Genomic DNA, 16,254 nt, shown 5'->3' with positions numbered 1-16,254 from the left:
AAATAGCAACTCTGCAAACTCTTGATCCCAAAAGAGAATACCTCAATCAATAGAAACAAGAAAAAAGGTGCAAATCAAACTAAATTTCATTTTTAAAAAGTCATCTACTTTAAGAGTTCAGATCATTTTAAGGTTGTTTTCCTGGCCTCCTGTCTCCTTAAAGACAAATAGCTAGGCCTGGTGCAGTGGTTCACACCTGTAATCCCAGTACTTTGGGGGGCCAAGGTGGATCACTTGAGCCCAGGAGTTCAAGACCAGTTCAAGACAACATAGTGAGACCCTGTCTCTACAAAAAAATTTAAAAATTAGCCAGGTATGGTGGTGCATTCCTGTAGTTCCAGCTATTTGGGAAGCTGAGTTGGAAGGACTGCTTGAGCCCAGGAGTTCGAGGCCACAGTAAGCTATGATTGCACCACTGCATTCCAGCCTGGGGGACAGAGCAAGATCCTGTCTCAAAAAAAAAGGACAAATAGCTTAACTAGTTAAACAAAAACAACAATAAAGAAATTTTTCAAAAATTCTCCTTTTATTCTCTAGTTATAAACATGTACTCACTTTCAAATAAAATTCTATATTAGAAGGAAAGGTCTCTTTGTAAGGCATAGTATTGACTTTTTCTTATGAGAAAACAGGAAATATCATTAGTGCTTTTAAAAAACTGAAAGCGTGAGAGAAAAATCAGGGCTCTATCTAGAGAAGTCTAATTGTTTCTCTACAAAAACCAACCGGAATACAGGATAGCTCTGTCCTATAGCAACCTAAACCACCACCTCCCTTGATGTGCATATAGAAAATCTATGTCTTGTGACCGGGCATGGTAGCTCATGCCTGTAATCGCAGTACCTTGGGAGGCCAAGGTGGGCGGATCACAAGGTCAGGAGATCAAGACCATCCTAGCTAACACAGTGAAACCCCATCTCTACTAAAGATACAAAAATTAGCCGGGCATGGTGGCAGGTGCCTATAGTCCTAGCTACTCAGGAGGCTGAGGTAGGAGAATGGCGTGAACCTGGGAGGCGGAGCTTGCAGTAAGCCGAGCTCACACCACTGCGCCTCAGCCTGGGCTACAGAGCGAGACTCCCGTCTCAAAAAAAAAAAAAATAAATAAAAGAAACAAAATATATGTCTTAACCAACTTGGAAGAAAAACAAAATTCTGTGTGTGGAAATATATTTTTTCAACTTATTCTTCTTTCAACCTGGATTCAGCCTCAGGCTGCTGCTGACATCAGTGATCCTCTATGGGGTGAGGCTGGAGGGCTTGCATTGCACTGGAAGGGCATGAGGCACACCTACTGCCACAGCAGAGAATCAAAGGACCATAACTGTCCCTTGGGGGTTGAAGAATTCTTTAAAGTGTGAATATTTGGGGAACACAGACCAAGGCTGTGCCCTGATTTTCCCTTTCTGAAAGTCACACTTTAACTAAAATATTTCTGTTCTACAAATTTCCATATATCAAAAAAAAGCTGTAGAATTTAATTCATAGTGTCTTCTCAAAAGGAAGAGGAAAAAAAAAACAGTTCTTCATAGGAGTCTTTTATTTTTTGGTGTCTTAAATGTCAATGATCACAAAAACTTCCGGCTTCTCTTCATTATAGACCTGCATTGCTGAATATGTTATTGCTTTGACTTCTGTTCCCTAAAGTTGGGGTTAGAGAAAAAAAAAAAAAAGGAAAATAGGATATTGAAATCATAATCATTAACTCTAGCAACAATCAGCAGAAAGTAAAAATTTTAGTATTTTGAAAATGAAAAACTCACATGAAACAATTAGTTATCAAATTAGGAGAATATACAGGGATCCAAGAAAAATGAGAGGCAACACATGCACAATGGAGTTGGGACATGGAACTCTAATCCTGGCTTTGTTTCCACCTGGGTGTATAGAAATTGTCTGGCCTGTCTGGACATCAGTTTTTCATTTATAAAATGGGTTAAATCACATAAAGACACATCCATGGGTATGTTCACTGCAGCACTATTCACAATAGCAAAGACATAGAATCAATCCACATGCCCATCAATGGTAGACTGGATAAAGAAAATGTGACACATATACACCATAGAATACTACACAGCCATAAAAAAGAATGAGATCATGTCCTTTGCAACAACGTGGATGGAGCTGGAGGCCATTATCCTAAGTGAATTCATGCAGGAACAGAAAATCAAATACCATGTTTCCATATATTTATTTGGGACATAAACATTGAGTACACATGAACACAAAGAGGGAAACGAGACACCGGGTCTATTTGAGAGTTGGGGGATGGTGAGGATTGAAAAACTGCCTATCAGGTATTATGCTGATTACCTAGGTGACAAAATTATCTGTACACTAAACCCCCACAACATGCAATTTACCCATGTAACAAACTCGTATGTGTACCCCATGAACCTAAAAATAAAAGTTGGAAAGAAAAAAAAGTAAAAAACTTTTGAGGATGATTAAAAAAAAAAAAAGAAAATGGGTTGAATCAAAGAACACAAGCTTTTCTACTATTTGGCTCAGGGCTCTTTCTGAAATCCAAACCACCTCCTTATACCCTGACCTAGGCCCTAGGAATTCAACTTATTCTCTTTTCCTCAGTTGACAACACTCACTTCATCTCTTGGGACTCTTCTCTTTCCAAGTCTAGCTGAAGAGTAAGATATAGTTTCCCAGGTCAAAAGCTCTCCACACGTCTCTGATACATGACATTGCCCAACCCTGCCCCAGTTTAAAACCACAGAATTAGATGTTCTCTTAGGTTCTTTCCAGCCCCAAAAGGAATCTACAATAATTCTGTGCACCATAAAATGTACCAGGCAATAGGTAAATGGCATTTGCTAGCTCTACACCACACAAAAAAAGGAAGATTTCACAGAAGGATATAAGTGGCACTGCCACTGCTTTTTCTCCTCTGCCACAATCACCTGGCAAAACCACAACCTAATTCAAGTTCAACTGTCTGCTTATGGCAGCACACACCATGCTAACTGGTATCACCCCGAGTGTATGTCCACACATCTCAAACAGGAATTCAGTACTCGCAGTAAAATCTTACAATTACCAATAAATTCCCTTTTTCACTCTCTGAGACAATTCTTTCTCTTCTCCTCTAGTGATCATTCCTCCCTAATTCTCACTCTCAACCAACTGTGCTTCCTAGAGAAAGTAAGAGCAACTCAGTAAGAACTGACTCATTTTCCTACCACCAAATCTACCATCATGCTGTATCTGTACTCACCTTAGCCTGATTGCAATGAATGGCTTGTCCCTGGCTCCCATCAGAAGGCCAACTCCTATACGTGAGTACTTGATCCTATACCCCCCTTACCAAATTTTACCAAAGAGGCTGTGGCCCTATCTCTACAACCTTATCTCCTACTATTACACCTTCACTCTCAGCTCCAGCTTGCTGTTCCCTGAACTTACCTCATTTCAGGGCCTTTACACCTGTTTCTTCGCCTAGAAAGTTCTTCCTTATTTCTGCTCACTCCTCATCTCTCTTGCCTCTGCTCAAATATCACTTTCTCAAACATACTGATATATTTTGGCTGTGTCCCCACCCAAATCTCATCTTGAACTGTAGTGCTCATAATCCCCACGTGTTGTGGGAGGGAGCAGGTGGAGATCATTGAATCACGGGGGCGGTTTCCACCATGCTGTTCTAGTGATAGTGCGTGAGTTTTCAGGAGAGCTGATGGTTTTCTAAGGGGCTTCCCCCTTCGCTCAGCACTCAATTCTCTTCCTGCCACAATGTGAAGAAGGAAGGGTTTGCTTCCCCCTCCACCATGATTGTAAGTTTCCTGAGGTCTCCCCATCCATGCTGAACTATGAATCAATTAAGCCCCTTTCCTTTATAAATTACCCAGTCTCGGGTACGTCTTTATCAGCAGCGTGAGAATGGGTTAATAAACATATATTTTCTGACTACCCCCTCCCCTCCTCCAACCACTCTTACCTTATCCTGATGGCACTGTTCACTATCTGAAATTATATTATGTGTTTACATGTTTGTCTGGCTCACTTCTCCCACTACATTTTAAACTCAGTAAGGGCAGAGACTTTGCTTATCCTATTACATTTCTACCTCGAGTGCACAAAAAAAAGTCTGAAACACTAGAGACACTTGATAAGTATTTGCTGAATGCATGCATAAATTCATGGATGGATGGCATATGGATTCATGGAGAGAAGGTAAAGACAGTATTAAAACCAGGAAGGTATTTTTAAACCAAGAAATATTCCAGGAACCAGATGTTTTAATAAGCTATTTGTAAAACATTCCTTTTTGCTTTGAAAAGTTGATTGGCTGGGCCCAGTGGCTCATGCCTGTAATCTCAGCACTTTGGGAGGCCGAGGCGGGTGGATCACCTGAAGTCAGGAGTTTGAGACCAGCCTGACCAACATGGTGAAACCCCACCTCTACTAAAAATACAAAAATTAGCCGGCTGTGGTGGCATACACCTGTAATCCCAGCTACTCAGGAGGCGGAGACAGGAGAATCGCTTGAACCTGGGAGGTGGAGGTTGCAGTGAGCTGAGATTACGCCACTGCACTCCAGCCTGGGCAACAGAGTGAGACTCCATCTCAAAAAAAAAAAAAAAGAGTTATTTGATCATTCATTCAAAAAATAAGAAGTAGCTGGGCGCAGTGGCTCACGCCTATAATCCCAGCACTTTGGGAGGCCAAGGTGGGTGGATCACCTGAGGTCGGGAGTTCGAAACCCGCCTGGCCAACGTGGTGAAACCCGGTCTCTACTAAAATACAAAAATTAGCCTGGCATGGTTGCATGGGCCTGTAATCCCAGCTATTCGGGAGGCTGAGACACGAGAATCGCTTGAACCCGGGAGGGGGAGGTTGCAGTGAGTAGAGGTCACGTCACTGCACTCCAGCCTGGGTGACAGGGTGAGACTGTCTCAAAAAAACAAAAGAAAGAATAATAATAATAATAAAAACTGTTGGCTGGGCACAATGGCTCACGCCTCCTTTGGGAGGGGGAGGTTTCAGTGAGTAGAGGTCACGTCACTGCACTCCAGCCTGGGTGACAGGGTGAGACTGTCTCCAAAAAAAAAAAAGAAATAATAATAATAATAATAATAAAAACTGTTGGCTGGGCGCGATGGCTCACGCCTCCTTTGGGAGGCTGAGGTAGGTGAATCACCTGAGCTCAGGAGTTCGAGATCAGCCTGGCCAACATGGTGAAACCCCATCTCTACTAAAAATACAAAAAATTAGCCAGGTATGGCGTCATGTGCCTGTAATCACAGCTACTTGGGAGGCTGAGGCAGGAGAATCGCTTGAACCTGGGAGGCGGAGGTTGCAGTGAGCTGAGATCGTGCCACTGCACTCCAGCCTGGGCAATAGCATGAGACTCTGTCTCAAAAACAAAACAAAACAAAAACTGTTAGGAGTACCAAGCTGGAATTGGTGGTGTGCACTTGTAAGCTCAGCTACTCAGGAGACTGAGGTGGGGGGATTGCTTGAGACTAGGAGTTTCGGATCAGCCTGGGCAACATAGCAAGGCACTGTCTCACATAAACAAAAACTCTTAGGAATAAATGAAATTAATTTGCTCACAATCCATTCTGAATACTTCCAATGACAAATATGAATTTAGAATACAGTTATGCGCCGCATAACAACATTTTGGTCAATGACTAACTGCATATATGAATATATGATGGTGGTCTGAGAAGATTATAATACTGTTTCTTTTTTTTTTTTTTTTTTTTTAGATGGAGTTTTGCTCTTGTCGCCCAGGCTGGAGTGTGCAATGAGGTGATCTCCGCTCACTGCAACCTCCGCCTCCCAGGTTCAAGCGATTCTCCTGCCTCAGCCTCCCAAATAGCTGGGATTACAAGCGCCCGCCACCGCACCCAGCTAATTTTTGTATTTTTAGTAGAGATGGGGTTTCACCACGTTGGCCGGGCTGGTCTAGAACTCCTGACTTCAGGTGATTCACCCACCTCGGCCTCCCAAAGTGCGGGGATTACAGGCGTGAACCACCACGCCGGGCCTATAATACTGTATTTTTACTATACCTTTTTTTGGTATTTAGAAATATAAATACACAAATATTTACCAATGTGTAACAACTGCCTATAGTATTCAGTATAGTAACATGCTGTACAGGTTCATAGCCTAGGAGTGATAGGCTATACCATATAGCATAGGTTATAGCATCTAGGTTTGTGTAAGTACACTCTATGATGTTTGCACAATGATGTAATCACCTAAAGATGCATTTGTCAGAATGTATCCCAGTAGTTAAGTGACCTGTCTGTATCTGGCCTAAACACAGGGGTCAGCAAAATATATATAGCCCACAGGCCAAATTGCCTCTTTTTGTACAGTCCCATAAAGTAAGAGTGATTTTTACATCTTTATTTATTTACTTTTATTTTATTTTTATGAGACCAGTCTCGCTCTGTCACCCAGGCTGGAGTGCAGTGGCATGATCTCGGCTCACTGCAACCTCCGCGACCCAGGTTAAAGTGATTCTCCTGCCTCAGCCTCCTGAGCAGCTAGGATTACAGGCGCGTGCCACCACACCCAGCTAATTTTTGTATTTTTAGTAGAGGCTAGGTTTCACTATGTTGGCCAGGCTGGTCTCAAACTCCTGATCTAAAGCGATTTGCCTGCCTTGGCCTCCCAAAGTGCTGGGATTACAGGTCTGAGCCACCATGCCTGCCCTGATTTTTACATTTTTAAATGGTTGGGGAAAAAAATCAAAACAATGACATTTTGTTACATTTGAAAATGATAAGAAATTCAAATTTCAATGGGCATAAATAAGTTTTACTAGAATACAAGTGAACTCATTCATTTAAGTATTATCTATGGCTACTTTGGTGCTACAACAGAAGCACTGAGTAGCTGCTCTTCTGTCATTCTTGGCCCACAAATCTTAAAACATTTATTATCTGTCCATTTTACAGAAAAAAACTGCCAACTCTTGTTCCAATAGATTTTCCTACCATAGAGTGAGGCCATACAGGTCGGCAAATACAGAATCTAGAGACACACAGAAAGTAGAAGGCACAATAGAGAACATCTAGTCCAACATCTTTATTATAGGAGAAGAAATAAAGGTCAAAAAGGCAAACAGAATTTTAAATTCCACAATAATCTGAACAAACTTGACCCTAGAACCCAATGCTGACGCCTCATCCACTAAATCAGGTGTGTATAATCACAGTATTTTAACAAAATATATCCAGACAGGTCAGAGAAGCTTGAGAAAAACTTATCACTTTACACCAGTTAGAACTAACTGAAGTTGATTGTCACATATATGAACTTTATGGTAAGGAAATTTTTCATGTTCTTAATGGCTGGATTTTAAAACATACCTGAGGGTGCTTGGACAATGAAAATTCTTCTCCCCACCTTGAGAATACAAATTAAAACATGATTAAGATTTGTTCTCTCTTTATATGTTTTAAAATAAGCCTTGTAAATGTGGTTAACATGCTAGAAAGCCAAAAGAGACAGGAGGGGGTCAGGGAGCTGTTAAGTTTCATTTTCATTTGTCAGAAGATACAGCTGTTGAGGGACGTGTGTGCAGTGTCATCATTTGCTCTCAAGGTTGATAGTTAAGGCCAGGTGCGGTGGCTCATACCTATAATCCTGGCACTTTCAGAGGCCAAAGGGAGGATCGCTTGAGCCCAGGAGTTTGAGAACAGCCTGAGCAACATAGGGAGACCTCATCTGTACACAAAATTAAAAAAATAAAAAAATTTAGGTGGGTGTGGTGGCACATGCCTGTGGTCCCAGCCACTCACGAGGAGGAGGCAGGAAGATTGCTTGAGCCCAGAAGTCAAGGCTGCAGTGAGCTGTGATTGCACCACTGCACTCTAGCCTGGGTGTCAGGGCAAGACTCCGTTTCAAAAAAATTTTTAATTATAGGCCAGGCGCGGTGGCTCATGCCTGTAATCCCAGCACTTTGGGAGGCCGAAGCAGGTGGATCACCTGAGGTCGGCAGTTGAGGTCGGCAGTTTGAGACCAGCCTGACCAACATGGAAAAACCCTGTCTCTACTAAAAACACAAAATTACCCGGGCGTGGTGGTGCATGTCTGTAATCCCAGCTACTTGGGAGGCAGAGGCAGGAGAATCGCTTGAACCCAGGAGGTGGAGGTTGCAGTGAGCCGAGATCGCGCCACTGCACTCCAGCCTAGGCAACAGAGCGAAATGAAAAAGGTCAGGCGCGGTGGCTCGTGCCTGTAATCCCAGCACTTTGGGAGGCCAAGGTAGGCGGATCACCTGAGGTCAGGACTTCAAGACCAGCCTGGCCAACATGATGAAACTCTGTCTCTACTAAAAACACAAAAATTAGCCAGGCATGGTGGTGGGCACCTGTAATCCGAACTACTCAGGAGGCTGAGGCAGGAGAATCGCTTGAGCCAGGAGGCGGAGATTGCAGTGAGCTGAGATCATGCCACTGCACTCCAGCCTGGGCGACAGAGCGAGACTCTGTCTCAAAAAAAAAAAAAAAAATTTAGTTCTAGTGGCCAGGCACAGTGGCTCCCACCTGTAATCCCAGCACTTTGGGAGGCAGAGGTAGATGAATCCAGGAGTTCAAGACCAGCCTGGCCAACATGGTGAGAACTCATCTCTACTAAAAATACAAAAATTAGGCAGGCATGGTGCCATGTGCCCGTGGTCCCACCTACTCGGGAGGCTGAGGCACAAGAATGGTTTGAATCTGGGAGGCGGACGTTGCAGTGAACCAAGATCACATCATTGCACTCCCAGCATGGGCAACAGAGTGAGACTGTCTAAAAAACAAACAAACAAAAAATTAATTTTAAAAACTTTAAAAAAAGGTTGATAGTTGATCTCAAAATAAATGTGCCCCCAATATAGTGTACCTATGGTGGAATCTCAATAAACATTGTTTAGTAAATATTGTTTCAAAACAGAGTAGTAACATATTCAAAATTTTTACTATCCTCAGTTATGAAACTAGTTAAGTAGGCTGGGTGCGGTGGCTCATACCTGTAATCTCAGCACTTTGGGAGACTGAGGCAGGAAGATAGCTTGAGCTCAGGAGTTCAAGACCAGCCTGGGCAATGTAGCGAGACCCTGTCTCTACAAAAGATTAAAAAAAAAAAAAAAATTAGCCAGGCATGGTGGCATATGTCTGTTGTCCTAGCTACGTGGGAGGTTGAGGTAGGAGGATTGCTTGAGCCCAAAAGGTCATGGCTGCAGTGAGCCATGATCATGCCACTGCACTCCAGGCTGAGAGACAAAGCAAAACCCTGTCTCAAAACAAAAACAACAAAAACGAAACAAAAAAGAAAAACAAAAACTAATTAAATAATACCTCCCATTGGAGAAAGCAAGTCTGAGTATCACAAAGGCAAAATACTAGACTCTATAATACAGTCCGAACTTGGTTTACACTTTACAACTTTTCCAAAAATATCCATGATCTGTATATAGAAGGCCCTAGAAAAGTAATCTAGAACTTGGGATCAGTCTCCTCTCTGTCTTTGACACTAATGTGAGTGAAGATCACAACGTGGTATAATAGAAAGAGCAAAGCTTTAAAATTCTGTTCAAACACTTATTAGCTAGTACTTTTGGACATGCTTGTTTCTTTTTTTTTTTTTTTTTTTTTGAGCTGGAGTCTCGCGCTGTCGCCAGGCTGGAGTGCAGTGGCGCAATCTTGGCTCACTGCAACCTCTGCCTCCTGGGTTCAAGCGATTCTCCTGCCTCAGCCTCCTGAGTAGTTCAGATTACAGGTGCCCACCACCACACCTGGCTAATTTTTGTATTTTTAGTAGGGATGGGGTTCCACCATGTTGGCTAGGATGGCCTCAATCTCTTGACCTCATGATCCGCCCGCCTCGGCCTCCCAAAGTGCTGGGATTACAGGCGTGAGCCACTGCACCCAGCAAGCCTGTTTCTTTACTCATTAAAAAACAACAAAAAACAAAACAAAACAAAAACACAGAGAAGATAATAAAAGATCTCACTTTACAAAAAGAAGTGAATGAAATTCAATATAAAATGGGGCCACAGGAGTTAGAGACCAGCCTAGCAACACAGCAAGACCCCATCTCTATAAAAAAATTAAAAATTAGCTGAGATTAGCCAGGCATGGTGGCAGGCGCCTGTAATCCCAGCTACTCAGGAGGCTCAGGCAGGAGAATCGCTTGAACTCTGGAGGCAGAGCTTGCAGCGAGCCAAGACTGCACCACTGCCCTCCAGCCTGGGCAACAGAGCAAGACTCTGTCTCAACAACAACAAATTAGCTGGGCATGGTAGTGCGCACCGGTAGTCCCAGCTACGTGGGAGGCTGAGAAAGGAGGATCACTTGAACCCAGGAGTTCAAAGCTGCAGTGAGCCATGATTACACCACTGCACTCCAGCCTGGGGGACAGGGCAAGACCCTGTCTCAAATCAATCAATCAATCAATTAAATTAAATTAAATTAAATGGAGCCAGGCGTGGTGGTATGCACCTGTTGTCCCAGCTACTCAGGAGGCCAAGGCAGGAGGATCGCTTGAGCCCAGGAGTTTGAGGATGCCTGGGCAACATAGTGAATGAGAACCCATTTCTAAAAAAATAAATGAGGCCGGGCACAGTGGCTCCAGCCTGTAATCTCGACACTTTGGGAGGGCTGATGCAGGCAGATCACCTGAGGTCAGGAGCTTCAGACCAGCCTGGCCAACACAGTGAAACCCCGTCTATACTAAAAATACAAAAAATTAGCCAGGCGTGGTGGCAGGCGCCTATAATCTCAGCTACTCGGGAGGCTGAGGCAGAAGAATCGCTTGAACCCAGGAGGTGGAAGTTGCAGTGAGCTGAGATCACACACTCCAGCCTAAGCAACAGAGTGAGACTCTGTCTCAAAAATAAATAAATAAATAAATAATAAATGAAAATAAAATAAAAAAGCTATATGTAAAAGTAACCTAGGAGGGCCAGGCACGGTGGCTCATGCCTATTACCTCAGCACTTTGGGAGGCCGAGGCCAGAGGACTGCTTGAGCCCAGGAGTTTGAGACCAGCCTGGGCAACATGGGGAGACCCCATATCTTCAGAAAACAAAAAAGTCAGCCAGGCATAGTGGCACACTTGGTGGTCCCAGCTATTCAGGAGGCTGAGGTGGGAGGATCCCTTGAGCCCAAGAGGCTGAAGCTACAGTGAGCCATGACCACACCACTGTACTCCAGCCTGGGAGACAGGACAAGACTCTGTCTCAAAAAAAAAAAAAAAAAAAATTAAAAAACCTAAAAAATATAATTAAGTGACTAAAGAAACCTGAGAAACAAGTCCAGTCAAAGTGACCTAATCAAGTGTTTGCAAACTCTGGAAGGAAAATAAAAGTACGATTTGTTAATAGAAGGAATTGATTTAAATAGGTCTAGAAGTGAGAACATATAAGAAAAAAAGTGTCAGTGTTTCCCATCCACTAAGCTGGGCTTTATGCTGTGCCATTTAGCAATTACATGTATTCTCTCCCTAAAAAATCAACAAATTGGGAATCAGATTTAACAATTAAAATCAACTTTATTTTGTTAAGTTTCTGGTCCTTCCAAGCCCTTAGACATCCCACAAAACTCAATCTGCAAGTGGCCCTCTGATTTATGTTTCCATCTGTTTCCTTGCTCATTGAATTCAATGAAGAATATAACTTAACTTGGTACTTAAAAGACTTTCAAAACTTACCCAATTGATCGTAATTTGAAATTTCTTTGATCAATGCTAAGTACTTTCACTTCCTAGACAGGAAGAAAAATTTTTAATTAAAAAAAGTTCATAATAGACTATCTACTAAACATCTTTTTGTTCTGTTTTGTTTTTTTGGACCATCTACTAGAAATCTGTAAAACCTTTTTTTTTTTTTTTTTGAGATGGAGCCTTACTCCATCACCCAGGCTGGAGTACAGTGGCGTGATCTCGGCTCACTGCAACCTCCACCTCCCAGGTTCAAGCAATTCTCCTGTCTCAACCTGCTGAGCATCTGGGACTACAGGCATCTGCCACCACGCCCAGCCAATCAATTGTTTTTGTATTTTTAGTAGAGACGGGGTTTCACCTTATTGGTCAGACTGCTCTTGAACTCCTGACCTCAGGTGATCCACCTGCCTCAGCTTCCCAAAGCGCTGGGATTACAGGCGTGAGCCACCGCGCCTGGCCTTTACAACCTTTTCTAGAAAACAATAGCACACAACTTCTGTGAAGCAAAGAAAATTAAAATGTTAGCTAAAATAGGACAACAAATGAGATATGTATGTAAGCAGTTTTTTTTGTTTGTTTGTTTGAGACAAGGTTTCGCTCTGTTGCCCAGGCTGGAGTGCCATGGCATGATCTTGGCTCACTGCAACCTTCACCTCCCAAGCTCAAGCAATCCTCCCACCTCAGCCTCTGGAGTAGCTGGGACCACAGGCACGTGCCACCGCGCCCAGATAATTATTGTTTTTTTGTTTTTTTTGAGACAGGGAGTTTCGCCATGTTGCTCAAGCTGAGTATTAAATATATTTCAAGGAAATAAGTTTTTTCTTACATATTCAAGGGAGGTATTCTAGAAAAATGTAAGATCTAAAAATATGAGTCAAAAGAATTTCTCTGCAAGATATATGGTAGAGAACTACTCTGGGCACACAGGGGCAGTACCTCTGCCGCTGCTGTACACTGCCACTTCAATAAAAGCTGTAGTTTAACGCTGGGGGAAAACAGATATATGGTGGAGGAGGACGACATAGGATTTCAATCACTCTGAGCCTAATAAACTACTGGTAGGCACTTGAATTCTGTAGGATGAGTGACTCAGTTGATAGAATGAGTATAAGTAGTGAAGCTGGTAAAGCAGAGAATGGAGGAATTATAAAAGCAGAGAGTGCCATCTCTATTAAATAACAATGACATTGCAGATGTGTTCCCTTCTAAAGGAGGACAGCAGCAAGTAATCTCCATTTGGCTTTTCGTTTTTTCATGTTAAGGAAAACTAAAAGCTGCAGTTGTTTAACTTAGGCCAATGTGACAGGGCTACTAAATTTCAAATGGAACAAAAGGAACAATGGATGGACATAAATATAGCTCAAACTTGGGAAACATAAAAAGTGTGGATGAGGCTGCGTGCAATGCTCACACCTGTAATCCCAGCACTTTGCAAAATTGAGGCAGGAGGATTGCCGGAAGCTAGGAGTTCAAGACTAGCCTCGACAACATAGCAACACCCTGTCTCTATCAAAAACAAAAACAGAAAAAAATGTGGATGAAAACTGTAGGTACATTTTTATCACACAATCCTGATTAGTGACAAATACATGAGATCTAAATACGAAATGTTCACACATAGGCAAATGCAGGTTAACCAGGAAGTGCCCGTGGTCATTATAATCTCTGCAAATCAGTATCGTCTTATTTGTATGGATTGGTTTTGTTTCACATGTCCTATTTTAAATCATGTATTCTATTTTAAAATATGAACTAAGAATCCATTTGCTCAGTAAAAAAGAAAAACCTTTGCTTACCCGTGGTATGAAGAATTCATCAGCACTGAACTTATAAAGCCATTCATCCAAAAAGTGAAACAGAAGAGACTGTAAGTCATCTCCTACACAAGATCAAATAGAATATTTAATAATTCTGGTCTCTAAAAACATACTTGAATTTAAAAGTGCAATAAATGTCTTAGGTCAGTTTAAAGAGAAAGAAAAGACTCATCCTTAATTTCCTGGTTCTTTTTGTGAAAATATACTCAGATTATGTAGAATACTGCACAATTCTATACAGTACTGTATAACAATTTCTTCCTTGTGAATAAATCATTTACCTTGGGTTTCTACTTCTACTGTTTGGAGGGGCTCCACTGTCCCAGTATCTGTCATGTAACCAAACATGGCCATTGCACATTGCTCGAATGCTTCCTCCAGAGTATCTCCCCATGCGTGTAACCTAAAGAAGTATATTCATGCTCTGTGTAATACAATCCACTGCGAGAAAGAAAACTTGATAGCAGGCAAAGTCAAAATAAATTCAGTATGATAAATACAAATTTTAAGGCCTCAATCAATTTAACGGCACTGCAACCGGGTGCTTTTATTTTTATTATTTATTTATGTTTTTTTAGACTGAGTCTCACTCTGTTGCCCAAGCTGGAGTGCAGTAGTGCGATCTCGGGTCACTGCAACCTCTGCCTCCTGGGTTCAAGCAATTCTCCTGCCTCAGCCTCACAAGTAGCTGGGATTACAGGCAGGCACCACCAGGCCCGGCTAATTTTTGTATTTTTAGTAGAGACGGGGTTTTACCATGTTGGTCAGGCTGGTCTCGAACTCCTGACCTCATGATCCGTCCACCTCAGCCTCCCAAAGTGCTGGGATTACAGGCGTTGAGCCACCACACCCGGCCTTATTTTTATTTTTTATTTTTTGAGATGGGGTCTCTCTCTGTCACCCAGGCTGGGGTGCAGTGGTGCAATCTCGGCTCACTGAGCCACTGAACCCTGCAAAACTGAGTGCTTTCAAACCATCATTTTCATATTGTGAAGGAACCAAAATGAGAGGAGAAAAATTAAAGATAGGGATACCAAGATTGAAATATTCAGTCTTCCTATTGACGTGGTTTCAAAGGAATGAACTCCCGCTATACTCACTGGACGTCTGCTGTATGATCCAAATCTGAGGGACAGAGGGAAAAACACTTATAAGACAATAAACTTGACTCTCAAGTCACACACACAAAATAACTCTAGTCCATTATTATTAGGAATATCATCTTTAAAGAGCAAGAAAATGTGGGCCAGTCCATCCATACCTTTTGCTATCTATTCATTCAACAAAGCTAATTGCTTTGCTTTGTTGGAATCTTTTTTTTTTTTTTTTTGGGACAGAGAGCCAAGATCGTGCCACTGCACTCCAGCCTGGGCAACAGAGCAAGACTCCATCTCAAAAAAAAAAATAAATAAATAAAATAAAATTCCAGGTTTCTGTCTCACCTTTTCTTTTACAGTGAACCTAATCCTAGATAAAATCAATTTAGAAAATAAACTCCACAATCTATGAGCTTTTTCCTGATATTCCCACAGGAAAACCAGAAAGTAACAAATGGTACTATAGCACATTCCCATTGGATCTCTCCTCTCAACATTCTTCATCCATATGATGACTCTTTTTTTTTTTTTTTTTTTTTTTTTTTTAGTTGGAGTTTCACTCTGTCACCCAGGCTGGAGTGCAGTGGCGCGATCTTGGCTCACTGCAGCCTCTGCCTCCAGGGTTCAAGTGATTCTCCTGCCTCAGCCTCCTGAGTAGCTGGGATTACAGGCGCGCGCCACCACACCCGGCTAATTTTTGTATTTTTAGTAGAGATGGGGTTTCACCATGTTGGCCAGGCTGCTCTTGAACTCTTGACCTCAGGTGATCCGCCCACCTAGGCCTCCCAAAGTGCTGGGATCACAGGCGTGAGCCACTGCGCCTGGCCCACAACGTGACTTTCATCAGTTCTTCCCACTTAGGATCATAGAATATTAGGGCTGGAAGGAATTCCTGGAGATCATGAATATGATTCCTTCACTTGGAACTGCCTTTGCAAAATTATAACTGAGGAAATTATGACAGTGAAAGAAATCAGACCTAACTGACTCCATCTTACTTCTAACCTGTAAATTGTCCTTGTTCATTTCTGGTGGGCCCAACTAACTTTGGGAAGGAATTCAGTTCATGGTTAGACTCTGAAACAAGATTAATAACAGCCCTTTCCCGAAAAGACCCCCTTCTTGCCTGGGGACCAACCAGTCTGCCTTTCCGGGATTAACAAATTAGCTACAAGATTAGAAATTAGAGTTTAAGGGTCATGTAGCCTCTAGCTCTAACAGTCTGAACCTCCCCAAATTGCTCTTGTGGATAACATCACTATTGTAAAACCTAAGATCAGTACTTGAGATATTTTGCAGACCCTGCACTCAGCTGACACCACCCAGACTCATTATCTGGCTCAACCAGTTTTGCCACCCCACCCAGGAAGAGAAGACAGCAAGAAAAACTCACTTCAATCCCCTGTGATTCCATCTCCAACCTGACCAATCAGTAGTATCCACTTCCCAAGCCCCTACCAGCCAAATTGTCTTTAAAAACTCTGATCCCCAAATGCTCAGGGAGACTGATTTGAGTAATAAAACTCCGGTCTCAAGCACAACCAGCTCTGTGTAAATTACTCTTTCTCCACTGCAATTCCCCCATCTTGATGAATCGGCTTTGTCTGGGCAGCAGGCAAAGTTAACCCATTGGGCGGTCACACTTATAAGAAAAAATT

At 42.5% G+C, this 16,254-nt stretch overlaps 1 protein-coding gene across 10 annotated transcripts in view; it reads right to left on the bottom strand.

The window, feature by feature from the left end:
• Positions 1-507: 507 nt before the first annotated feature.
• Positions 508-16,254, bottom strand: part of ZBTB8OS (zinc finger and BTB domain containing 8 opposite strand) — a 30,737-nt gene continuing 14,990 nt past the window's right edge. For 4 of the 10 annotated variants that reach the window (XM_055391115.2, XM_055391116.2, XM_004025382.5 and 1 more), the window contains exons 2-7: positions 14,600-14,624; positions 13,781-13,902; positions 13,479-13,561; positions 11,671-11,723; positions 7,344-7,380; positions 508-1,641 (exon numbers count right to left, since the gene is read on the bottom strand). In XM_055391115.2, coding sequence (XP_055247090.1) covers positions 1,555-1,641; positions 7,344-7,380; positions 11,671-11,723; positions 13,479-13,561; positions 13,781-13,853 — 333 coding nt within the window. In that variant the 5' untranslated portion in view covers positions 13,854-13,902; positions 14,600-14,624 and the 3' untranslated portion in view covers positions 508-1,554. Of the gene's footprint in view, positions 1,642-7,343; positions 7,381-8,989; positions 9,083-11,670; positions 11,724-13,478; positions 13,562-13,780; positions 13,903-14,533; positions 14,625-16,254 lie in introns of those variants that run through there. The other 6 variants (XM_019014673.3, XM_019014678.4, XR_008680905.2 and 3 more) reach the window with 5 other exon arrangements.

The sequence above is a fragment of the Gorilla gorilla genome, chromosome 1 (genome assembly GCF_029281585.2).
Source record: "Gorilla gorilla gorilla isolate KB3781 chromosome 1, NHGRI_mGorGor1-v2.1_pri, whole genome shotgun sequence".
NCBI classification, from domain to species: Eukaryota; Metazoa; Chordata; class Mammalia; order Primates; family Hominidae; genus Gorilla; species Gorilla gorilla.
Note: the sequence above shows the minus strand (reverse complement) of the source record. Positions and strands in the feature narration are given on the sequence as shown.